Source organism: Eublepharis macularius, chromosome 1, assembly GCF_028583425.1.
Source record: "Eublepharis macularius isolate TG4126 chromosome 1, MPM_Emac_v1.0, whole genome shotgun sequence".
In the NCBI taxonomy this organism is placed as follows: domain Eukaryota; kingdom Metazoa; phylum Chordata; class Lepidosauria; order Squamata; family Eublepharidae; genus Eublepharis; species Eublepharis macularius.
In genome coordinates, this window is record NC_072790.1 from 122,652,910 (window position 1) to 122,678,542 (window position 25,633).

At 40.4% G+C, this 25,633-nt stretch overlaps 1 protein-coding gene across 2 annotated transcripts in view; it reads left to right on the plus strand.

Annotated features, from left to right (window-relative positions):
- VTA1 (vesicle trafficking 1) overlaps positions 1–25,412 on the plus strand; it is a 58,663-nt gene extending 33,251 nt beyond the window's left edge. Inside the window, exons 5-9 of one of the 2 annotated variants that reach the window (XM_054976548.1) lie at positions 149–257; positions 10,199–10,369; positions 13,775–13,855; positions 19,355–19,437; positions 24,868–25,412. In XM_054976548.1, the coding sequence (XP_054832523.1) occupies positions 149–257; positions 10,199–10,369; positions 13,775–13,855; positions 19,355–19,437; positions 24,868–24,882 (459 nt within the window). In that variant the 3' untranslated portion in view covers positions 24,883–25,412. Of the gene's footprint in view, positions 1–148; positions 258–10,198; positions 10,370–13,774; positions 13,856–19,354; positions 19,956–24,867 lie in introns of those variants that run through there. The other variant, XM_054976541.1, reaches the window with a different exon arrangement.
- Positions 25,413–25,633: the final 221 nt, after the last annotated feature.

Consider the following 25,633-nt stretch of genomic DNA (forward strand, 5'->3'; position numbering starts at 1 on the left):
AGTGCTGCAAATATTAATGCTAATCTTGTGAGGGAAAGTCGGAAAGATAAATTAATTTCTGTGTAAAACAAAATGTTGACTGATGAGCTTTTCCCTTCAGAATGATAAATCAATTTTAATACTTGTGAGTGTATTGCTTATTTTCTAGAATGTTCAACACAGAAAATACGCAAGGTGGAAGGCAGCATATATTCATAATTGTCTAAAAAATGGAGAAACTCCACAATCTGGACCTATTGGAATGGAAGGGGAATACTGTGAGTAGCCATTTTGTTATTTTTAATATTGTCTAAAGATAGGATTAACTGAATAAAAAAATGATTCTGCATTTCTTAAAAAGGACACTGTTGCTTATATTTCCATGTTTCATTATTAATATAAATTCTTGCAAATTTTTTCTCCCCTACCTGTACTTCCCTGTCAGTTCCTTCAGAAGTATAACAGAATTGAAACAAATGTCTGTCAGTTCTATTTGTATTTGAAGTATGATTATACAAACTTTTTCAGCCGTTACTCTTTGAAGTAGTTTGTCTTCTTGAGTGAAAATAATTGTATTTCCAACTTGAAGCTAACACAGAGTTTTTGATACAGGCTTTAAAATGTTGCCTACATTCATGCATACGTTGATCTTGGAGCAATGTCAGAAGTTAGGAAGTATGACGTTGGTATTTCCTCAGTTGCAAGTGCATTGTCTATCCACACAGTTCATTGTTTATATTTCTCAATGGTGAGCTTATTGACGATTTGCAGCATTAACCAAAAAAAACCTGGCCTTGCATTCTTTTAAAGGCAAGATATAGATTTTCCAGATTCCCATACCTCTCAGCAGGAGTGGGGGGACTTGCACTTGCCTTGCCCTTCCCAGGAGTAGGGGGACCTGCACTTACTTTGTGCTCCTGGCACTTGCGTGATGATGTCACTTCCAGAAAATGACATCATCACACTGGCCATGGGCATGTGCCCACGCTTTGCATGAGGCAAATTCAGCCTGTTTGGGCATTCCCATGGCCAGCACGATGACATCAGTTCAGGAAGTGATGTTGCATCTGTTGCACACTTTCCATGGTTGCCTGTCAAGGGCAGATGATCGCTGGGGGTTTGCCACCTCCCGCCAATCACCAGCGATCGATGAGCAATGGGGCAAACCCCTGGGAGATTGCCTGCCACTGGCAGACAACTAGGAAGCCTAAAGAGCAATACTGTGAGTTTCCTTCAGCCATTACTGTTGAGTCCACAGCAGTACTATGAGCAGCAACTGATATATCAACTCATTGGCAGTAGCTGCCAATGTTTTTATGCTGATGATAATTGATTCATTCTGCCCTGGCTATAGTTGTAAAGGCTGAAACCAGGGCCACTAGGGAAAGGAGGGCTGAGGCAACAAAATATCCTAGGCCTAGGTTGCTCTGGGAGTCCTGAGAAAAGCAGGCAATAGCTAAAAGCCCTTCCATAAGATTTCATTTTAACCCTGTCCTTGGCTTCAAAACATACTGCCCTCACCATTTTAGTGAAAGGTACAGTGGCCATCTGTAGATTCATAGAGAGGTTCTTCTCTCCTTCTGTAAATTCATCTTTCAGATACATAAGTTGGAAGTATAGAAAGAATCTTTTTTTTTCTAGCTTTCTGTGATAGTTCTTGGCAGCCCTGGACAAATCAGACGGGACATGGGTAATGGGCAGTGTTTATCCTTGTAAGCATTCCACCACATTCAAATGCACACCACCTAGAATAAAGCTTTTGCTCTCATACTTACTGTGCAGTCCTTGTGCAGTTACTCCACTGTAACGCCATTGAAGCCCGATAGGCTTAGACTGCAGTAACTCTGCATAGGATTGCACTGATGAGAAGTAAAAAAAAAAACCAAAACAGGCAGGATTCTGTCCAGGGTGTCTTTCCTGTGTTCTGCCTAGTAGATTTAAAGGTGCTGATATAATTTACAAGCAATGGAAATATCCTTTGCTTCATTTTATTCCATTACCTACACTGAGTGAGGAAGGAGGAAAGATTTCTGTATTTTCTCCCTTGTTAATCATAGCAGCAGTTTTATTTCTGGATTGTTTTCCTTTTAGTTTGCCATGATTATGCTATCTTCCTGGCTGGGAGCACTGTTTTTCCTGTCTTGAAAGTAAAATGTTGAGTTTCACCATTTAGAATTGAATGTTAATAAAATTAAAGATTTTAATAAAGTCATTAGACGATTGTCTTGCATTCCAACTTTTGAGTCTGTTTCAGAATTGCAGTTCCTTAAAAATTATTAATATTTAGAATATTATTTACTTATTACTTTGTTTTCTGCTAATGTGCTATTTCTGTAAGATGAAATCGGATGGAATCAATTGCAGTGAATGTTCTTAAAGTTATATTTTATGAAGCACATAACATACAAAATTTAGGGCCTTACAGTGTCAAAGTTCATATGGAAATGCATCTGTTCTCTGGAGTACCCAAAGAACTTTCATAATTCTTGCTTTGTGCATATGGGAAAGAAAAGCAGCATTGTTTAAGTATACTGGAGGACTTCCCCCATTCCTTTCTGCTTGCTCACTTTCTTCCTTCTCCTGCAAATGGAAAAAGACAGTATTGAAATGGAATGAAAGTAACTTTATGAAACAGGACAAAATTCCATATTTTTAAAGGGTTGTTCTTGCTATGATCCTTGAAAACCATAATGTAAATCTTAGAAATGTTTGTACAGTAATATATATTTAAGTCTGCAATTCTGTTTTTGATGTATTGAAGCCTTTTGCTATAAAGTCTAAAACCCCATAGTAATTTAAAATGACACATTTGATCTATTAATGTGGTACGAATACAAATCTTGTAGTATATATGAAGGCCACTCATTATCGTAGAGACATCTAATAAACTTCCTTGCAAATAAAAGCAAATTCATTATAAATGCTTTATTAGGAAATGTATCAGATAAAGTGTATTCATGCCATTTTATAATGACCTCATTTGATGAAAACCATCTAATAAATCCATATGGATTTCTCAGAAAATAGGTTACAGAGCTTCTAGACCAGCTCTTGTCGGGGGGCGGGGGGGAATGCCTTGAGAGTTACAGAGTACTCATAGGTAGCTACCTTCTCATGATACACATATAGACAACATTGGTAGGTCTAATGAGTTGGGTAAAACTTATAAAGGGACAGTTTCACATCAGTAATATTGACAAAGAAGGGCTTAATACCTAGTGCCATTATAGCTTCTCACTTTCTCACAGAGTTTAAATATTTCACCCCAAAAGAAGATCAAGAAATCTTGCATAACTTTCTCTGTTTTCACTGCTCACCTCCAATTCTGCATAATAATATCTTCTTAAGATTATATTAAGTGGTGAATGCATTATGGCCAGGATCAAAGAATTGTGCAGCTTGTTCCATGAGCACAAAGGATTCTCCCCCCCTCCCCTCAAATTAGCAGCCATTCCGTAAATGCTGCATGGCAAATAGCTTTTGAAACTGAGTGCAGTTTTAAAGCAATTCGTTTTGCATGGAGGTCACATACTGAAAGGAAAAAAGCACAAGAGCTCATGTACTGCTATGACACTTTCCATGTCAGTCCAAACACCTCTTTGGATCTTGGTTGACTCTGTTTGAAGCCAAGGAACTCATTTCCAGAATTGATTTCTTACAAGCAGGGGACAAGCTTCTAATCCCTGCCCCCACACAATGTTTCTTCTTTTCACTTCCCTGGCAGCTTCCATAGCTTTCCCCCTTTTCCTGCTTCATTTTTGTCTTCTCACCCACTGGCCATCATACCTTTGTTTGCCCCCTCCATCTTCACCTTTCCTTTTGTCCCTCCCTCAGGGAGCCTCTCCCTGGGAAAACCTTGGGCAAGCTGCTTGGTGCCAGTCACTGGTCTGGGCCCAGTTGCACAGTGCTGGCTGAACTGGGCCCAGTTATGTGGTGCCATCCAGACCAGGCCTAATTGCACAGTGGGGAACCTGCACAGCACAGCTTCTAGGATGGGAGGGCCGTTTTTCCGCACTCTGGGTTCCACAGGTGTGAGACTCTCTTCCCCTGGGAAGCTAGCTGAGTGAGTTACTTGGTCTCAAGGTTGGGGGGCCCGGCAGCAAAGTTGTACGTGACCCTATGTGGGGCCTGCACCCCAGAACTAAGGAGCTTGGAGGTGTTCGTCCGAGCTTATCCAGATCCTCAGGCTCCTTTTTTGTCAAACCAGCATCATCTCCTCCTTGTCTCGTCGTCTCCTGCGCTTCCTCCGGCACGTTAGTGGGGTTGCTCACGCTCAGTTCAAACAGCTTGCCCCGCCACCTCACTTTCTCCTCTCGGCTTCGGCAGCCATTGAGCCTCACAGGTGCCCATTCCCAGGGGTAGTAGTCAGCCAATTGAGGTAGTTGGCCCCCGAGTTGGGGCGTGCCCCTAATCCTTTTGGCACTTCACGTCCAGCGCCCCACAGTTGCACAGGGCTGTATGGTAGTCCCTCTGGCATCTGAGATCCCTTGTCCGCCTTGTCTGGCATGGCACAAGTAGCGAAGTTCAGGACTCTGGTTCCAGGGGTACTTTGGGACTTCAGCCAAAATGTCAGGTCTTGTCAGGTATTTTCCCCAAGCACTTCACTGCATCAATCAGGTGTATGAGTTAAAGTTACTTTATTAAAGAACACCAGTATCAAGATGGTCAGACAGGATCATTGGCTAAAGTGACGCAAGGTAGCAAAGCAAGGTTAATTATAGGGCAAATTTCCCGCCACCCCCCCCCCCCATGAGGAAGAAAGTCCGTTAGGATTTTGGTGCACTGAGTCAAGGAGCCAGGAGAGAGGGGAGGAGGGAAAGGATGAGCTCTGCTCAGTCTTTTAGTTGGTGCGGTCTTAGCTGGAACTTCAAGGCCACGTTCACAGGCCGGCCAGGAAATGGTAACCAAAACACCTGCAAGATAAGCAGCTAGCAACCCATCAGCAAAACAGGTTCCCTCTGCATGTTCTCAGAGGTACACTACACACTGCAGCAAGAAATTCATAACACATGGCAGATATGCTGGAGGCATTTCTGACATGTATCCCCCTTCCTACACTATTTGTTTCCCCCACTATCTCTTGTATCCCCCATCCTCAGCTGTCTCTGATTCCTTCTCGCTTTCCCACCCATCAACCAACCTACCTTTTATGTGCCCACCCATCTTCAGCTACATTTATTATTTGTTTACTTCGTTTATATCAATAATGAGGACTCAAAACCAGTTTACATCATTCTCCAGTCTCCATTTTATCATTACAACATCTCTATAAGTTAGGTTAGGGTTAGAGTGTGTGACTGGCCCAAAGTCATCCAGTTACCTTCCACAGCAAGGTGGGGATTTGAACCCGAGTCGCCCAGATCCTCACCTGAAACTCTAGCCACTGCACCACATTGGATATTGTGAGGTAACTGCTGTTGAACAGTACCAAGCAGCCAAGCCTGGGGGAGTCATGCAAGTCATGTGGCAGTACATTACCTGATGATTCTCATGGCCTTGGCTGTGATGAGGATGACGATGATTTATTCAATTTATAGCCCGCCCTCCCCGTGAGCGGGCTCAGGGCGGGTTACAGCAGTGAATAAAATTACAGTAAGTAGACAATAAAATCACAACCCTTTCCTTGCACACCATACACATAAAAAGAGGGTGGAGGTGTGAGTTTAAAACTCAACCCTAGTTCATCATACGGGGATGGGAAGATGATCATATAGCCCCTCCGCTGGTAGGAGACCGGCAGGGAGGCTGATTAGATGGATCCTTTCCTGACCTCAACCATATGCCTGGTGGAACATCTCTATCTTACAGGCCTACCGAAAAGATACAAGATCTTGGCAGGCCTGAGTGTCTTCCGACAGAGTTCCACCAGATAGGGGCCCGGAGAGAAAAAGCCCTGGCCCTGGTTGAGGCCAGTTGAGCCTCTCTGGGGCTAGGGATCACCAGTAGGTGTTTATCTGCAGATCTAAGCGCTCTACGGGGTACACACGGGGAGAGGCGGTCCCTAAGGTATGTTGGTCCCAGTCCATTTAGGGCTTTATAGGTCAAGACCAAAACCTTGAACCTGATCCAGAACTCCATGGGGAGCCAGTGTAGCTGCTGCAGAGTTGGAGTCACATGTGCCCTGAATGGGATTCCCATCAGGACCCATGTGGCAGCATTCTGGACCCACTGCAATTTCTGGGTCCGGCCCAGGGAAAGCCCTGCATAGAGCGAGTTGCAGTAATCTAATCTGGAGGTGACCGTTCCATGGATCACTGTCGCTAGGTCATGGGCAGCAAGTTGGGGGCAAGCTGCCTGGTCTGCCAAAGATGGAAAAAGGCAGGCTGGGCAACTGCCATGACCTGGGCCTCCATTGATAAAGAGGAGTCCAATGTCATGTCAAGGCTCCTGACCGATGGAATGGGAACAAGCAGTGCCCCATCAAAGACCGGGAGCTGGATTCCCACATCTGCCATCCCACAACCCAAGTAGAGGACCTCCATCTTCGTGGGGTTCAACTTCAGTCTGCTTTGCTTCACCCATCCAGACACGGCTTCCAGAGTTCTAATTAGGGCTTCGGGAGCAGAGCCAGGCTGGCTGTCCATTAACAGATACAACTGGGTGTCATCCACATACTGAATGAAAAAGAGGGCTACACGGGAACCAAACCTACCAAAAAGGAACCCAAAATCCCCATGTACACATATTATGAAACCTGTAACTTTTAAATTTTTATATACATAATAAAGTGTAAAGTGCTCAATATAAAACTAATCTAATAATACCAAATATATTGCCAAGCTCCAGTAATAACTGTTCCTACATATATAAATATACACTTAACATCATGGACCACAAATAAATATTCATAAATAGCAATAAACAATCGATGCATCATTCCATAAGTATCATAATCAATATTAATATTATCAGCTGTTGTTAAAGTCTCTATTGTGCAACGAAAAAGAAGTCCAAGCTCTCATTCCTTTTTGGTAGATCCGCATACTGATGGCAACCCAGTCCAAAACTCCTTCCCACCTTCGTTGTCACCTGCTCCCCATACCTGGCTGCTCCCATGGCTCAGGCTGCTCATCCTCCCCCTGCCCACCTCCAGTACTGCTGTCTTGGTGCTACAGCAGCAACTACTCCCATGCCTTCTTCTTCATCCACCTCCAGCATTGCCACCTCAGAATCTTGGGGGAGCAACAAATCTCCCCTAACACACACTCCTCTACTCACCTTCTGGTACTGTTGTCTCAGCACCTTGCAGCAACACCTCTCATGCCCCCTCTTCCACCTGCTTCCAGAGACGCTGCTTTGGCAGGACACAGAGGAAGAGCATCACTGCCCCAGCAGCAAAGACAGCTGTTCCACTTGCTTGCCTACCTACATTCCTGCCACCTCCGCAGTTAGCATGGTGATGGTGGTTTCAACCCCTCCCAACCATCTGTCTGCCTCCATTGCTTCTGTCACTCACAAAGGAGGCAGCAGTGGCAGCTCCCTTCATCCAACACCCACTAGACAGTTCATGGTGGAGGAACCACTTCTGATTTCCCCCCACACACCCCTTCCTCTGGCCACTAACCAGACATAGCTGAAGCTAGACGAATAGAGGTGCATTGTGTACACAGACACACATGTTCCTCCATTTGGGGGGAGGTTAAACCCTCCTCCTTTTTTTAACTCTTCAGATTTTTCTGCATACCTTGGGGAGGGGGTTCCCACAGTTTTGCAGGAAAAAATTTCTGTCTCCTTGGCCCCAGTCCTCAGATTTACATATCCACAGATTGGGCCACAGTTGACTATCAGAATATAAAATATTGTGGCAGCTTTCAGTAATTGGAGAAGAGAAGTTTGCTCACCTCAGTATATTTCCTAAGGTGAATTTAAGCAACCTCTTTGAATGGTGAGTGGAATCTCTGGAATCTTCTTATAATTGTTTATTGGTTAGTTTGTATCCTACCTTTTTTTCAAGGATTAACAATAACTGTGTAAGACATGTTAGGCACTTGCACTGGCTGTCAGAAAATAACAGTGGAGAACACTTCAGTCTACCAGGACATTCCATCAAAGACTTAAAGGTCACTGTAGTTCAACAGAAACCTTTCATAAACAAAATCCAACGGGAAGCTGCTGAATTGGAATTCATATGTAAATTTGACTCTGTCAAGCTGGGACTAAATAGGGACTATGAATGGTTATCTCATTATCAAAAGTAACTGATTTCCTTTACAGAAGCAAACTGATCTCCATATCAGAAGGAGCTGTTTGCATCTACTCCTCCCTCCCCTCTCCTCCTCTATATCTGACCAGTTTCTTCTTGCCCTCCATGCATCTGACGAAGAGAACTATGATTCTCGAAAGCTTATGCTACAATAAAGTTGGTTAGTCTTAAAGGTGCTACTGGACTCTTTTTGATTTTGCTACTACAGACTAACACGGCTAACTCCTCCAGAAAATAACACTGGCTCTTCACTATATGATGAAAGTCCTCTCCCCTTTCCCCCCCCCCAAAGAAATAAAGGAAGATCATTGCAATGTGTACTGTTAAGGAAAAATTTCTTGAAAGGTACTCTCCGTTCGGATTACATTTCGCCACAGCCATCACCCACAAATAGCTAAGACATGAAAAGTGATCCATAAAGAATTAATGAGCTTTATTTACAATAAAACCCAGATGCAGTGCCATGTTCTGACACATGCATAAAGATCAGCCATAGTAGAGAATCTTATATACTTTCCAAAGTTAATTGTTTACAGAAAAGAGAGAATTGTTATACAAAACTAGATACAAACAATTCTTCGGGATCAAATTCTTCAGGAGACATGACACAAAACAAGTCTGATTGACAAGACAGTAAATGCTCTCTGTAATCTAAACATATTCCATGTCTGATGCCACAAAGGAATTTTAGGTGTCTTCCTGAGAGAGTGTTTATCCGAGCGAAATCCTTGAGTACAAAGTCAAAACAAGAGAGAAACTGTCCTTGCAATAGGGCTTTCTAACCCTACTCAACCACAGCACTAGGAAGGAATCTGCTTACAAATAATAACTTTTGCCTTCTGTGCAACAGGTCAACTCCAATAAATGGTCATACATAGGTCTTTTAGAATAGGGGTCATAGAAATTCCCTAACATGGACAGTAGGCAAAAGTGGGAGAGTGACATAGAGTTGTTGGGTGTCAGATACCATTTAACAGAGAGAGATCTATGTTGTTTAACTCTTCTCTAAATACAACAAAAAGTACAGTTTTGCCTATGTATTTAGCATACTTGGTAATGCTTAAGTTGCTTTTAATCCTTGATTCTGATCAAATAGAAAGGGATAGAAAATTAACAAAATTTGGATGTAATAACAAATGATGACTTGCTGTGAAAGCAGAGATAACTTATTAGCTGGTAGTATACCAAGGGAGAGGAGAGACAAGAGCCCCCTGCCCTAGTTAGCTTACATAGCAGCAGCAAACTATGGTTTGTTGTTACTTCTGAATTATGCTATTCCATTGCATTTGTACCAAAAGTTGGAAGACAGTACATAAAAAGTTGAAAGTGGTTGTATGTAGCTGCATTGGTTCTGCAGAACTTGAAAGCTAGAATACTGTTTTGTGTTATTTTGGTTGGTCCTAATAATGGCTGTTTTCGGGTAGTAGGTAACTCAGTAAATGAGAAGTGAAACTCAATTAGCCACAAAATGAATGCCCTAATAACTAGTTTATTCTGTGACCTGTGCCTTAAAAATCAGTCAATAATTGCATGGGCAGCTGCTGGGGAGCAAATAAATCCCCAAATGGCACTTACAGATTGGGACAGAGGATGAGCTACAATGCATGCTGGTTCTGGGGGTGAGGTCTCATTAACAACATAATTTAACTCCTAAGCCCCAAACTTTGAGCTGTTTTGCCATCCTAGCAGCTCTTCAGTCTGGGTTATATTTTCTGTTAATGGTAGTTACAATATTAGAAGGGCTTTGATGCACTGCTGCTGGTGGATATTGATTTGCTGTATCTGATGTTGCTTTTAATCTACATTTATAATGGGGGAGGGGTGAAAGGTTCTGTTATATGCAGTGGAAAATAACCTTTGAAATGCATTACAACATGAGAACTGTGTTCTTGTGAAATAGGTTAAACTGAAAAAATTTGGTTTACAGTTGCTGCTGGTGATGTTACTAAATATACAAATAATCTTATTACAATTTAATAGGAAATCAAATTTGCCTCTGTTCTGCCCTTTAAATAGATGATGAAAATGAAGAATTTGGCTCCCCTGCTCTTCCTGGCCAAGAATCTCAGGCGTCATCATCTACCTACGAGCCAAGCAATGTGCCCACAAGCAATTACACTGGCATACATATCCCACCAGGAGCTCATGCTCCAGCTAACACTCCTGCTGAAGTTCCTCACACTACAGGTATGCTATTTTGTGTCTGTTCAATAATATAAGCTTCATCTCATTTCTTAGGTACATCAAATGTATAATACTGTACAGACTGAGTGAAAAAACTGTTGGCAACTGCTGCTTGGAACCACTGAAATGACTGGATGTAGTACAATAATGCGGCTGTTGGATGGTGGTGGATTAAAAGTGCAAATTAAGTTAAAATACCGCAGTGCATATATCTTCTTGTAATCATTCTCTTTCTGGATAGCATTATCTGTAAATGTCCTTCAGAGAAGATTTCTGTTGGTATATCCGTACGTATATATCCGTAAAATTATTAGAAAGTTACCTCTGAATTTCTTCAAAATTTAAAAAAAGAAGAAAAGAATGGGGGGGGGGGGGGAATCAGAGGTAAGAATCTAAGCCTGTACTCAGTGAAGGTCCACATATGCTTAAAAAATATGGCCAGGAGCCACAACTACACAAAGGAACTTTCCCCCCCCCCCTTGAATGGTGGCTCTTAATACCACATAGAAAACTGCTTTTTGAAACTGAACAGACTTTAAGAAATGGTTTATGACATAATTTATTGTTCAAAGAAGAATACTGGCCATGTATAGCTTGTCCTTTGAACATACAAAAGGGAAAGTTTGGTAGCAGAGCTGTGGGTTTTCTGCAAAAAATATGTTCCAATATTTTCCGCTAATCAACACATTTAAGGTAGAAAATATAAAATATTACTGTATAAGAATGCTATTATAGGCTGCAATCATATACACACTAGGAAGAAAGCCCATTTCAAATATATTACATAGACACACACACCTCTTCTCCCTGTTATTATTTTTCCATAACATTTTAATAGGTTCTAACAAAGGGAGATTCCAATTATTTCCTTTCCATCTCCATTGTAGTAAAATGGTTATAGGTTGGATTCTTAACTTTTTTGAAGAAGAGGAGATGGCTACCTGTGTATAGGGGTGTGCATGGGGAAAAAATTCAGAAAATTCAAATCCCGAAGCAGCAAGCCGCTTCAGGTTCAGGTATTTAAACATTTTCAGGGTTTATTAGGGAAGATTTGGCCATTGTTTCCAATGGGAAATGCCACTCCCGGCTATCTGAGAACCTGGAGGGCCATTTTCTTTCCTTATAACCCCAAAGTTGCGGGGAACCTTCTAACTCTCGTCTCACAAACCCCCAAGTTTCAAAAAGATTGGACTTCAAGGGGCCATATTATGGCCCCTCAAAGAAGGTGCCCCTATCCACTTCCAATCTCCATTATCCCCTAAGGGCTTTCTAGGTGGCTGGGGGTGACATTTTGCAAGCAAAATGCACCAAATTAGCAGGGGACTACTCCTACCTGTCCTCTCAAGAACCCCCAAGTATAGGGATATTGGACCCTGGTGGGCCATTTTATAGCCCCTCCAAAGAAGGTGACCCCAGCTACCCCATTTGTTTCTATTGTGGGAAAAACCAGACTCCCACAGCAGAAACACATGGATTGTGGCATGGCCACAGGCATACTCCCACTTACCATCTACACCCAAGACAGCCCAACAAAACCAAACTGAACCCCTCAAAAAGCCCAGTACCCCATTGTTCTCTATGATGAGAACTTTTAAAACGTCTTTCCGAGGGGTACTTACATACAGGGCAAGGATGCCACAGCTGAGACATGCTCTTGAATGCAAAATCATCCCTGGGAATGCCCAACAGAACCAAACACACATGCCCCAAAATCCTCCAGTGCCCCCAGAGCAGGCTGGCCAGCCACTCCCCATTTTTTCCTATGAAGACCAACCTTCACATCAGAGAATCACACTAACAAAAAATTAATTTAAACACATTTTATTTATTGGATTTCTTGCATGCTGTCCCCACAAGTGGGCTCAGGTTGGGTAACAGCATTAATGTTACAATTTACATTAATAAAATACAATGTACAGTCAAACATGGAATAGACAGCAATACAAAATACCCAAAACCATGAAGCAAGGGAACTCTTGCAACTAGGAGTAAACTGAACCCCCTACCCTCTGAAGTCCAATCTCTTTGAAATCTGGGGTGTCTTGAGCGGACAAGTAGGAGTAGGTCCCCTGCAAATTTGGTGTATTTTGCTTGCAAAATGCCACCCCCAGCCACCTAGAAAGCCCCTCTAGTTTTACCCTGCAGCATTTAAAAAAACACACTCCTCCCAGAGAATCCTATAGAAGGAGAGCTGCTACTGCAGGGATTGGCCCCTCTCACAGCCCCTCTCCCTTTCCTGATCCCTTCCCTCTCCTGCCTCTCACTCCAATCCCCTCATCCCCCCTCCCATCAGCCAAAAAAAGATGTGAATGCCAGCAGCACTCTCTCTTGCCATTCCTTAAGGAAAGGCAAGGGGGTAAAGTGCTGTTGTGCTATTCAAAGCTTAAGTTTTGCTTCAGCATTCCCAAATCAGTTTGGCAATGCTGAGGCTGATTCGGGAATGCCAAAACATCTCGAATCCAGCCCCATCCACATTAAAAACCCGTATCCGGAACCCAAAGCACATCCTTCCCTGTGTGTACTTTCTTTTTCCAACTCTCTACAGTTTTTCTTCATATATGGTGATATGCATTGTCCCTTTTGTTATTTTTATGATCCAATCTATCTGTATACAAATGCTTCTGTTTTTAGCAAATCTCCAGTAGACTCTTGAAATTGTTTGAAGTCTTGTAGTTGCATATGAAAATCTTACTTTGCAAATATTAAATTCTTCATAAATTGCTGGTTTAAAGTTTTCTAGAATTATTCTGAAAACGTAAGATTTTCAATACAATCCTAAGAAGAGTTACTCCAGTCTAAGCTCAGTTGGTTTAGATTGGAGTAATTCTGTTTAGGATTGTACTATTTGTCCCCCAGTTCCAGTTCAGATAGTTAATGCGTGTATGCAGAATGAATAAGCCAAGCATCAATTTCATGTTAATGTATAAATTTTTAAAAGAGTGGTAATGTTTGTTTCTGTAGTCCTTTGCATCATACAGTGTGCTCAATGCTTGTTTCATTTATCCTCATTACAGCCTTGTGAGAAAATTACAGTACAATCCTACTGAGAATCTTGTTGACATCTACTGATTGGGATTTGCTCCCAAGAAAGTGTTCTTTGGATTGTACTGTTAGGTTGAAAGACATTGATTTAAATCCACAGGAGAATTTCCATGTGTGGCGGGGGCGGCGGGGGGGGGGGGGAGGATCACTTATTCCCTCCTCCAGTGGCAGGCCTCTGACTCTGCCCTCCTCCATGCCGTTCCTTTGGATGCCTTGTCCCTGTGGAGTGGTATTTCAGGAGCAAGAGACAGTGAAATCTGTCTTTGGATAGAAATCTCTTTCTTCAAGAGGATCCAAGCCACTGATGTGCAGTTGGATGATATTTTTCTAAACTCACATACAATTTCTCTCTTGAATTACTTGCAGGTATGACAAGCACTTCAGTTCAACCTACTCCTCAAAATGTCCCCATCGTGGATCCTTCACTTTATAATGTTCAGCCAGGAGGTGCGTTTTTCCTTCTTCTGTTTTGCAGCCTTCTAACTGAATTGAGTCTAATCCACTGAGATCAGTCTGCATTAACATATGTGGAGCTGAATCTATGTATGTTTACTCAGAACCAAGATTTAGGGAATTCAATGAAGCTTACTCAAAAGCAACACGCTTAGTATTGCAGCGATGGTTGAAGCAAGCAAGGAAATCAGCAAAGTTTTGCTTACCTGCAGAGCATTCAGCAGTCCAGCAGTTATTACCATTATCCAGCCTCTTAACCATGCAATAGAACTTCGTATTCGATTTGTCAGGACCTTAATGGTTACACTCATTTTACTCTAGTGCTACATAACATGATGATACATTATAAATAATAATACATGAGAAACTAGTGTGGTACAGACTGCTACTCTCAGGCATTTGGTGCTGAAGTTATCCTGGACCATTTACTGAAAGAGTTTCTCATGGCCTTCATAATCCCCAGTAAACTACAAAACATTCAGACAATTAGCGTAATATAATTTAAGCCTATGGAGTCACTTGGATGAAACACATGAAGCTGACATAAGGACATCATTCTAAGGACATTTTCATCCTGCTACCTTATGCTGATTTTTCTCAGATGCTGTCTTGGATTTCTCAGGTGGGAAAATAGGTTTCAGACAATGTTTAAAAGGAGGACGATGGAAAGGTGGAATCAGGTCTTAAAAGGAATGCACTGCAAAAGTCCCATCTTAGCCTGCAGAGGCAAAGCAGCCCCTTTCACACAGCTAATTTGTTGCTAGAAAACAAGTCTGAAAAGAGAGCTCATGCTTGCAGAGGCAATGCTGTATAAGGGAACAGACTGGGCAATCAGTCTGCAGATATATTACATCAAAGGAAACATCAAATCAAAACCATGTAAAAACCAGAATGCACAAAAAGCAAACAATTAAACCAGAGAGCCAGTGTAGTTTGGTGTGGTTAAGAGCGCAGGACTCTAATTTGGAGAGTCGGGTTTGATTCCCCACTCCTCCACTTGAAGCCAGCTGGGTGACCTTGGGCTAGTCACAGTTCTCTGGAGCTCTCTCAGCTCCACCCACCTCACAGGGTGTTTGTTGTGGGGATAATAATGACATACTTTGTAAACCGCTCTGAGTGGGCATTAAGTTGTCCTAAAGGGCAGTATATAAATAGAATGTTATTATTATGTTATTATTATTATGTATACAAAAAAACAGCTGCACTTTGGCTGCCAACCCATGGTAAAAAGCCTGTTTGAAAGTGACCTAAGATGATACAAGGAGCTGTAACGGGAGAATATCAAGTATTTAAAATATTCATTTACACCAGAAATGTCTGCTTTATATTATTGAAAATTATTTATTACAAGCTACTTTGTCTGTGAAATTGCGCTGCTCCTGTAAGACTAACAAAATTTGTGGTAGTACATGAGCTTTCACGAATCATAGGTCACTTCTTCGGATACTTCAGTGGGTAATGTTCAGACTATTCCAGGAAACCTCGGTAAGATTGCTAGTAGTGGTGAACGACAGCTGTGCCATCATTACATTCTTATTATTTCAATGTGCAGATATAGGGGAGAATTGGATCAGATCTAGACCATGCTTTGAGTTCATGTGTGTCAACAAAGAGGCCTAATGAGCTTGACTAGAGTGTGGCATGAATTGAGTATGCGTCATGGAATATACTGCAAAACACACAAGGGGCACAGTGTCAGATGCTCAGAGATTTCTCAGCGGACATTAGATAGGTTAAGTATCTCCTAAAGGTAGAGTGTTTGAACAACTCTGCTCTAATCTTTAATACCGATCAAAATGTGTCCAGTTTGTAATAGTTCAAGGAAGGATAGTGGAAGATCAACATAATTTTTTCTGTTCTTTTGTGCAAAGGGTTTAGATCATCCCTAATCTTCTATTAACCAACAGCAAGTAGTGTGTGCATCTTATTCTGCAAGTTACCCATTAAGATACATAAATTTATAAGGGGGGGACCCATGGGGGAAATCTCATTTCCCCACTTCCTCATACTTTTTCTCTCCCTGGTAGTGTCTGCAGTGTGTCTCTTTTCCTCTTCTGTTGCTTCCTCTCTCCCTCACCTTCAGATTTCCATTTTTGCTTCTCTCGCATTCTTTTTTATCATGGAACTCTAAGCAGCTTGCATAAGCTATAAGTCTGCCCCTGGAGACTGCAGGAACTGTTTGTCCCTAGAGAGCTCACATCCAGACAGTGACCTGACCCAAGTGTTCATAGGTGCCCCAACATTGTTGCATTATGGGTCCTCTAGCCATACTAATTGTCCACTAAATGGAGAATATAAAGACATGGCGCTTAAATGTTTTAAGGTTCAAAGAAGATTTGAATTATTAGCGGCCCCTCAGGTGTACGTTTTAAAATATTTTTAAAAGCAGCTGCCAGTTGGTTGTTTCTACAGTACTGTGAAAGGTTCAGCTTTGAGTATATTTCTTACAAGAGCTTTTTATCTTGATCCAAGCAGTGGCTAAACATGCATGCAGAAACAGGTCTTCATGCACACCTTCTCTACAAAATCAGTATCTGCATCAGGATTTCTCAGTTTGGAACTGTGTATCCAGCACTTGAACTCTCATACACTTCTCATGCTTCATAGGCTGAACTCTAGAAACACATAGTACTGTATTTTATATGTATTTTTTCAAGGTACCATTTGACTCTGTATTTACAACCATAAAGTTATTGTTTTGATATTAAACTGTAGGTTTCTCAGCAAATGTCTGTAATCGCAAAGGAATCGGCATGAAGCAAGGTCTTTATCCGTGATCTACATGCATTTTTAGCTTCAGTATCAGTTCCTCACTACCTTGTTGAAAGATTCATCATTAGTAGAAGTTAATTCTAGACTGCTATATTTCAGTAATGAATATAACTACTCTACTAATATTATGTTTGGATGTGCAGAAGGTCTGGCTTCTTTCAGGCTACATAAGGCATGGCTTTTCCCATGTGTCAATATTTTTGGTATTTCAGAATTTAGCCATTTCAAATCCTGCAGATTGAAAGCAACTACTAACACTTTTCTAAATGTTGCTTTTCTTGAAATAATTACTCAAGTTTTCTCTCTTTCACATACGCATGCTGTAAGCCCTTTCCTGAAATGTTGCTATAATGGTATCTGAAGCAGCCTTCATAATAATAAATAAGACCTTTTGTCAACAGAACATGTAATAGAGTAGGTACTGTAAAAATAAGATTAGACTGGTTAATTTAGGCTTCGTTCCAGCAAATCTGTTGAATACTGGACTGATGCCTTGCTGTTTTCTAAAAGAATGATTTTCAAGTTGCTTTTGGCATCATAATATGAAAAACAAAATGTCCTTGAGTTGGCCTTTAGCTTAATTTGTTCATGCAATTTTTTTTTCAAAAGTAGCAGAGAATCACCTTTGACCAAACTTTAGAAGTTAAATGTGGATTTAATACAGTAATCAGGTACAGGTGCTAGTCTTCATATTGCAGGTTTAAACTTTTCATTATTTTAAGAAAGGTGAAACTAGCCTTTTCAACTTGGTTTCTTAATTGTACTGAACATATATGTTACTTAATGTCTTGTGGGAATGGCAATTGAGAGCCAGTATGGTGTATTGGTTAGAGGTTCATACCAAGATCTGGGATACCCAGATTCAAATCCCTTTTCTGCCATGAAGCGTCCTGGGTGACCTTGGGTTAGTCACATACTCTCAGCCTAACTGGGGTTGTGGGAATGAAATGGAGGAGAATTATGTAAGCCATCTTGGGTACGCATTGGGTAAATAGATGGGGTATAAATACATTAAATAAATAAATAAATAAATAAATAGTATTCAGTAAATACAGATGCATTTGACTCCTATTAAAATAAATGAGACTGAAGTATGTCTTATAAAATATACAACGTGCCTTTACTATAGATTCAACAGACTTGTTCTTACAGTTTTCCCTGTTCTGAGAGGTGGTTTCAAATTGAAAACTGATATATAAAACACACTTTCATATTTGAAGTAACTATATTTGCTACCAAAATATACTTATTCCCTGTGTTCCATCATCATCTCTTAAAATTGATCTTGAGCACTCTTCTTCACTGAAACTTGTGTTGCACAAAGAAAGTTATGGAGGTGTATTATTGGCAAAATGTCCCAATATTAGCAGAATACTTTCTCTACCGGAGATTTAACCAAGTATCTTCCAAAAACTTCATAATACTTTTCATTTCAGTTGTCTGTTACTGGTGAGAGCTAGTGTTCTATGATAACAAGAGTCCAGTATTTATAAATAGGTTTTACATCCTTTTATTTATTCCAAGCATTTGGAGGTAAGGGAAGCAACAAATCAAATTAAATAAAACTTTTTTAAAAAAATTGTTTATATCAGTATATAAAATATAACCCACCTTTACTTGCTGGGCTTTTGGGTCTCTTGGGCTACTAGTGAAGAAGAAAAGTACATATTTCTCTCTTTCACCCCATCCCCCCAATATGCAACTGTGCGTGCACCAAATATCCATAGAGCATCTCACTCTGATCTGGATATACAACCAAAGAAGCTTCCACATTTTGCTGCCTACGCATTTCCTATCAACAGTAAATACATTGCATCAGCTCAAACAGTGGCAGGATAGAGAAAGCCATAAAAAGCAAGGTCAGACTCTAATACAGGCCTGTTTTATACCACTAATTATTTATATCACCTTCCTCGGCGCATCCATCTGAATATAGTATTCAGATTCTGCCAAAATATCAGGATAGTTTACATGGGCTTTCTTTTTCTTTTACAAAGAAGATAATTGACCATCTGCTTTTAAAGCCAGTTTTATGTAGAAATATGTAAAATTATATCAGATCTTACCAGGCTGGCGGATAGTATGAAGTACAAACAGTGCAATCCTAAATAAAGTTGCCTAAGCAAATTGACTTCAGTGGGCTTATAAGGGTGTAATTCTAAGATTGTACTGCTATCCATTCTTACTAGTTTTATTGCAAATGAACACACTGCTATGTTAATACAAATAAGTAAAATATGTCACTGTTTATACTACAGTGCCGGGGTGTTAATAGTATCAGATATATGTTTGGCTCATTTTCACCTACAGGGAAAAGAAAATGTGGCAATGCCCATATCTTGCATTAGAGAATGAGAGTATCTTGTAACAGGGTACATTCCTTTATTTAGACAGATTATACAGAAACAGTATGAATAGTATTACTTGTATTTCAAGCTAGGGAAAAAGGAAATGTAAGGTTAACGCATGAGACATTGTTCTTGTTTTTGTGCAGATTGTAACATGATTACCCTTAACTGACTGGAGTTTTAAAAGCCTTCCTTAGTGCCTTCAGATAAAGGCCAGATCTTTCTCAAAAGTATTGGCTTACTCATAAAGGGTACCAGACGACTTTAGTATTCACTAGTGATATTAACAAACATTTCAAATGGTTAAGAATGTATGTATTTTGTGTAATTTGTAGTTACCCTGAAGCTTAGTCATCTATCTTTATTTTCACAGGGGAAATTCGTTTGACTCCTGAAGATTTTGCCAGGGCTCAGAAATATTGCAAATATGCTGGCAGTGCTTTGCAGTATGAAGATGTGAGTACTGCAGTTCAGAATCTACAGAAAGCCCTCAAGCTACTGACTACAGGCAGAGAATGATGCTTTTGTCTAGCAGATCCATGATTTGCACCTAAAGAACTTAACAGTCTGTTACCCCTACCTGTCAGGGAAACACAATTGTACAAAAGCTTTTGATTTCTGCAACAACAAAAGGAAATTTGTGAGTCTGTATCAGATTCTTTCTGTAGACTGCTGCAGAGCTACAGTCTCCATTCCCTTCTAATGTTTGGGTAGAGGAACAAAAGTGATCTGGCTACGGTAACTTATACTCTAGATGCCAGTTCTTGGCCCTTCTAGTCCACTGCTCCAAAATGCCCCAGCATCTGTCATGTTTGTGAAAACATATTTAATTTTCAAAAACTTGAAAGGAAAAAAAGAACCAGTTTTATTGGAGTGTGCCTAGAACTGGTCACAAGTCTTATATGAAAATGTTGAAAACAAAGTACGCTTTTTAATTGGATATTCATGTAATAAAATGATATGCTAAAAGAATAGCTGCAGATGGTTGGGGTTTTTTTTAAGAACCTGTCACGTCATCCATGAAAGCTTTAAAGATCCTCTAGGCAAACCACTGTGTTCCAGACCATAGCACTCATCAAAATCTTGTGATCTGCTTCTTTATATGGTAAATTTTATTTTGGAGTATGAAAGGTGATATGGCTAAAAATCTAGAACTGGACACCTGAATTTTGAGATAATTTGTGTTTAGCACTAATCTTGGAACAGAACATGACTATAATGCATTAATGAAATATTTGGACTTGAAGAAAGTTGAGAGTTCTTTATTCATGTCAGCTGTTCATCCACAGTAAGATATCTATACAGTCCAAGTTGCAGAATCCATTAACATGTTGGATCCTCTATAAGTGTTGTTAGGAATATGCTAAAAATGCATCTATGCTGTTTAACAATTAATAAAAATCTTTTAATATCAAAAGTGAACACACTAAACTTTTCCTGCTGAGCACCAGTTGAACTTCAAAAAAATTTCCTGCCAAATCTGGTGTAGTCATCTCTATCTTATATCTGGTGAAAGGAAGATTTATTTCATACTTAAAAAAACACTGATCTATTGCTCAAGGTTTGCACTGACTATAAAGGAGTAGTTGTTCATAATATCCCTGAGCATTTTAATTGAGTAAGATCTAATAGATAAAACAAGATTGTTGTGGTTTTGCCAGTTTTCCTTGTAGGTTTGATGCCTGGTTTTGGTGGTTCTGAGAATGATACCATTTCACAGCTTCAGGACAATTGTCCTTTGATAAGAATCACTAAAGTTTTCTTTCAGCTGAATAAAATGATAGATGCTCTTCCAAATACATCTTATATTCTCTTGTGTCAACATGCATCAATTAGAACAGCTATTGGCAGCTGTTCTAAAAAGTTTGTTGTTACAATATTTGTGTAGCATTTGAGTATTGCAAACACTTCTCATTTCATTGGCTATATTCAGCCACCATGGACAGACTTCATTTTATACTCTTAGAACACATACTCCATACCTCACTTCTTGTATGTGCCATACCAAGCTCAATTACTTCCTAATTTAAAATTGGATGCAGTTTGTTATACAGTCAGGTGCTTTAATAAACTGTGGTTTGTGTATTGCCTACAAAACAGGATTCTACACAGCTGCTTCATTGTCGTTTATATGCAAACAATATTGCAATCTGTTACAGTACTGTTTGGGGATTTTACATGAAATTGTAATTCCTCCTAAACCAGGAAGTCCTTAGTCTTGGCATAGGAAGTAGTTAAGCCATTTGGCTCACTCTTGTGAGGAAAACTATGGATTATTTTGTGAATTTGTGAAACTATGGAAAACTATGGATTATTTTGTGAATTTAACCATTACAATGATGTTGAAAAAGGTTATTTCTACCCCCAAATTGATTGATTGATTGATGATTGATTGATTGATTGTCTGTCTGTCTGTTTGTTTGTTTGCCATTTATAGTCTGCCTTTCTCACTGAGACTCAAGGCGGATTACATAGTGTGAGATTAGTACAATCAGTAGCAACAAGGGCAGACATTTCCATACAGTGTCAAGGACATTACCATAAACAATGTCATAGGGTAGATGAATACAAGTTTACAAAGACATAGCATTAGCAAGGATCCAATACGAGGTTGAAGAATTGCTGAAACAGAACATAATCAATTCTAGGACTGACATATTGGCAACATGAAGCACAAGTACATATTGTGTACAAGTACATAAGAGTACATATTTAAAGCAACAGATAATATGTAAGGCAACATGGTGAAGTCTATGGTTCCTAACTCATTAGTGAAGCATCTGAGACCCCCTCCCTACAATAACGTCCTCCTATCTGAGTAAAAAACCTTTTTGAATAATTGTTGATTGGGAGAATGGCTTAGGTGAGAGTGGATTGTCTAAAGATATCTAGAGAATGCAGTAAAAGTGAGATTATAACTCAGCTCGTTCTTAAAAGTCTTTACTGTACACTAGTTCTTCAAGGAGGGCGGGGGGAGGATTCAATGTAGTGCTGCAAAAAACACATTTGTAAAAAGCATGAGCCAAAGGTTTCCCTGATCTGAAGGGTCCAGGATCTCCCAGTCTCATCAGATCTCAGAAACTAAGCAGGGTCAGCCCTGATTAGTACTTGGATGGAAGACCATCAAGGAAGACCAGGGTCATAGAGGCAGGCAATGGCAAACCACCTCTGAACATCTCCTGCCTTGAAACCCCTCAGCCTTAGGTCAGCTGTAACTTGACGGCAAAAAAAAAGCCAACGGCACTTTTCTCAAATCACTTTGCCAAAGCAAGTCCAAAAGCCCAAGTATGGAAAGGCTGTTTAAATTTAAGATAAAGGAAGAGGGCTCCAACTTAGAGATTTGGAAACTTTGAGAAACAAGAATTGTAGTACTACTACTATTCATTTTTTTAAAATCAGCATGACAAAGGCTGGTGTCATGGGACTGGATTCCGCCTGCTGCATTCCCTATGTGAAGCATATATTAACATTTTTATTTGAATTACTCCATAAAAATTAAGTTGTGTTAAATTTAAATTATTTCTCAATCTTTAAAAAAATTGGCTTCAATTTTATAATTTGTTTTTGATCATGGCAGAGCACTACCAGTGAAAGATGATTTTCTGCTGATTTTCCTCCCGCAGCACTCCCTGACTTTGACCTCGGTGTTCTTCATAAGAAATATAATTGAGAATGAAATTACACTTAGTAAGCTGCAGGGAGGGCAGCAGGAAGCAGTAAAAGTTTTTTCAGTGACCTATGCTCCACTTCTGCTTTGATCCAGTGATCCTGCTGCAAGAGCAAAAAGCAGTTCTGCTTCGGTTGATCAGGTCCCTTATTTCTATTATCCCATGCCCCAAAATGTCTTCAAAGCACTGAAAGAATCTCCAGAGCATCTTTCAGGGAAGGCAGGGAGCTACAGATGGATAAAGTGATGATTGTATAAGTGGAAGGGCCTTCTACTTGTGTAGCAAGGGAATTTGGATCCAAGCCTTGCCTAAGACCTCATTAAGGCAGTAATGGTGCAATTGTTAAGAACCCTTTCCTGAGAATAAGACCCATTGAATAGACTTCGGTAGGATTCTGCCCGCTTAGAATGCAGCTGTTAATTTCATTTAAACCATATACCTTTCAAGGAGTATCATTTTGTTATTATAAATACTACTACTATGAAAGAGAGAGCAACTATTTAGTTTGTCTGAATTATATAACTTTAAAAAAAACTCAGAATTTTCTTCCATTTGAAGAGTATGTGTGGTGGAACAGCCCCACTGACCCATGAGCACTGTCCCTTCTTGCCCTCTGGGGTGCCTAGGGGTAACCAGTGACAGTCCAAGTCTCTGCCTGTCACGTATCACCCACATGGTGTCTCATCAACCCTCAGAGGGGCTTTCACTCCTCTCTTGCACCTGCCGCCACCACTTGGCCTTTGAAATAATTGCCTATGGAGAAGGCTTACTTCTCTGGGCAGGCATACCCTTCTGAGCCCTGCCTTCTGTCCACTCTCCTGCTACCCAGCACCTAGCTACTGCAGGGACTGTCTACTACATCTGGGGTATCAGCCAATTGTCAACAGACCACCCCCTTCTCGTGGCACGTGTTTTAGGTAGTGTGGTTGGGCAGTGGGAGTCTGTGGTACAGAGAACCACTACCAGTATTTAAGAATTCAAAAACATTTATTTTTTTAAAAAGTTCACTCTCGCACTTTTAGCACCAGAGCAAGCAAGGGAACTCAAAAAGAAATGAGTAAAAACACATTTCCTCTGTCCCTTCTGCTGTACATGCCTAACATAGATCTTCTGTTTAAGTAGGCTCTCTATGTTAGAGTTCCAGCTTATTGAGATGTCCTCATATCTTTCATGGTTCAGGCATCCAGCCTTCACATGGTCAATGGCCTCCATGCCTGCAAGGAGTCTCAGCTCCATCTCCCAGCTCAAATCAGCTAAAGAGACACTCCTTCTTTGCCCAGAGGTCTTAATCACTCCCTTTATCCACTCCCTGGGGAGGTCAAAGGTACAGGTTCCAGGAAGAAAGCTTTCTGGCATTTGAGTCCTCCAAGCCTCTGTTCCCCTCCACACACACACAACTGAGAGGGTAAGCTTCTAGCAAAAAGCCTTTTGGGCACATCTGTGTAACTAAAGTCCAAGGCTAGGTGTGGCTTAGAAGCATCTCGCTTTCCCCCCAGCTACCTCTTCTCAGCTACAAGACACTTTTTAAACGGGGGGTGAATGTTTTGACACACTCCAAACATACAAATAGAAAGCATTTCATTTAACAAAAATATATTATTCTATATAATACTTTTCATTCAAAAAATTTTAAAATTCCTCTCAACTCCATATATGAAAAATATTGTGATCTCCCAACCTTCTCCAGCATTAGTTGAATATGCAAACTCTGTACTCTCCAATTCTATACAACGGTTCTCTACAAGTCACATGTAGCCAATTAAAAATCCTGAGAGTGTACTGATGACTCTCTTATTGCTATTGTCATGGCTTTAAGAAGAATTAGATCTTTATCTACACTTGACTTGAAAAGTGCTGCCTTGCCCACACTCTGTGGAAAGTTGGTTGAATGTAGGCTCAGGGCAATACCATCTACAGATACATCTAACTTTCTAGAATGACTTTATTGGTGAATCTCCTACTATTTGAGCCCAGTCTTACACTTTTTAACAGTGCTGAACTCAAACACTGAAAATATAAGCATTGCCTCGTATCTCTGACACTTTTACTAGGCCATTAGATTCTCCACTATGTCTAGAATATTGATAGTCTTTAAGACCAATTCCCAGAGAATCTCTGGAAAGGAGACTTTGAGATGGATTGGAACAGCTGGAGTCTGGCTGTGCTCCATTCGGTTGGTTGTTACGTTCTAACACATACTGTTCTTTTACTGCTTCAGCCTCCGCTGCTGTGATTCCGAGCTTACTAGAAACATCTCAACCTACGATTTGAATCTTCATGCATAATCAGTAAAGAACTGGTACATATATCATGAGGACCTGGTGCTTTTTAGTCTTCGCCTCAGCCATGTGGGAGCAGCTGCTTCATGAGCGCCTCCTGAAGAACTGGGAGAATGCTGTAAATGACCCAGTCCTGGTGCAGGGGTGGGGACGGGCTCATAGAGTTGGCAATTGTGTCATTTAAATTTGCTTATAGTGTACAGGATCTGCTTATTGATAGGCAGCTGCTGCACAGCTGGAATAATATTTAGCTCAGTTATTTGATTATCAAAAATGTCCAATTTTTTAAATGGATGGAATGGTGTACATTCTAAGCTAATTTGATTTCTTTGTTGTCTTAGAGTTACTTGGTTTACAAATAGGGTAAAAGATTTTGAGTGTTGCTTTATTTTCATACCATTTTGCCTGTACTTCCTGATATTTGCAGTATTTTTGCCTTTCTTCATTCCACAGATCTTAAGGACACCATAATAAAACATGTTTGAGAAAGAATGGAGCTATTTTACTGTTTTTATATTTTATTCTTGTCATGTTTCTTATTTAAACATTGTTTCCTTGAAAATGGGTTTCGTCATTTTCAGGCAGAGTATTCATAGGGACGCCCTTGGATATAGAAAGCAAAAAAATAGGGTTTTCTGAGGATCCAGAGAAATTAAACTTACTTTTTGAGAACTTAGCCATTTCTGATAGAGCACCAGATCTATG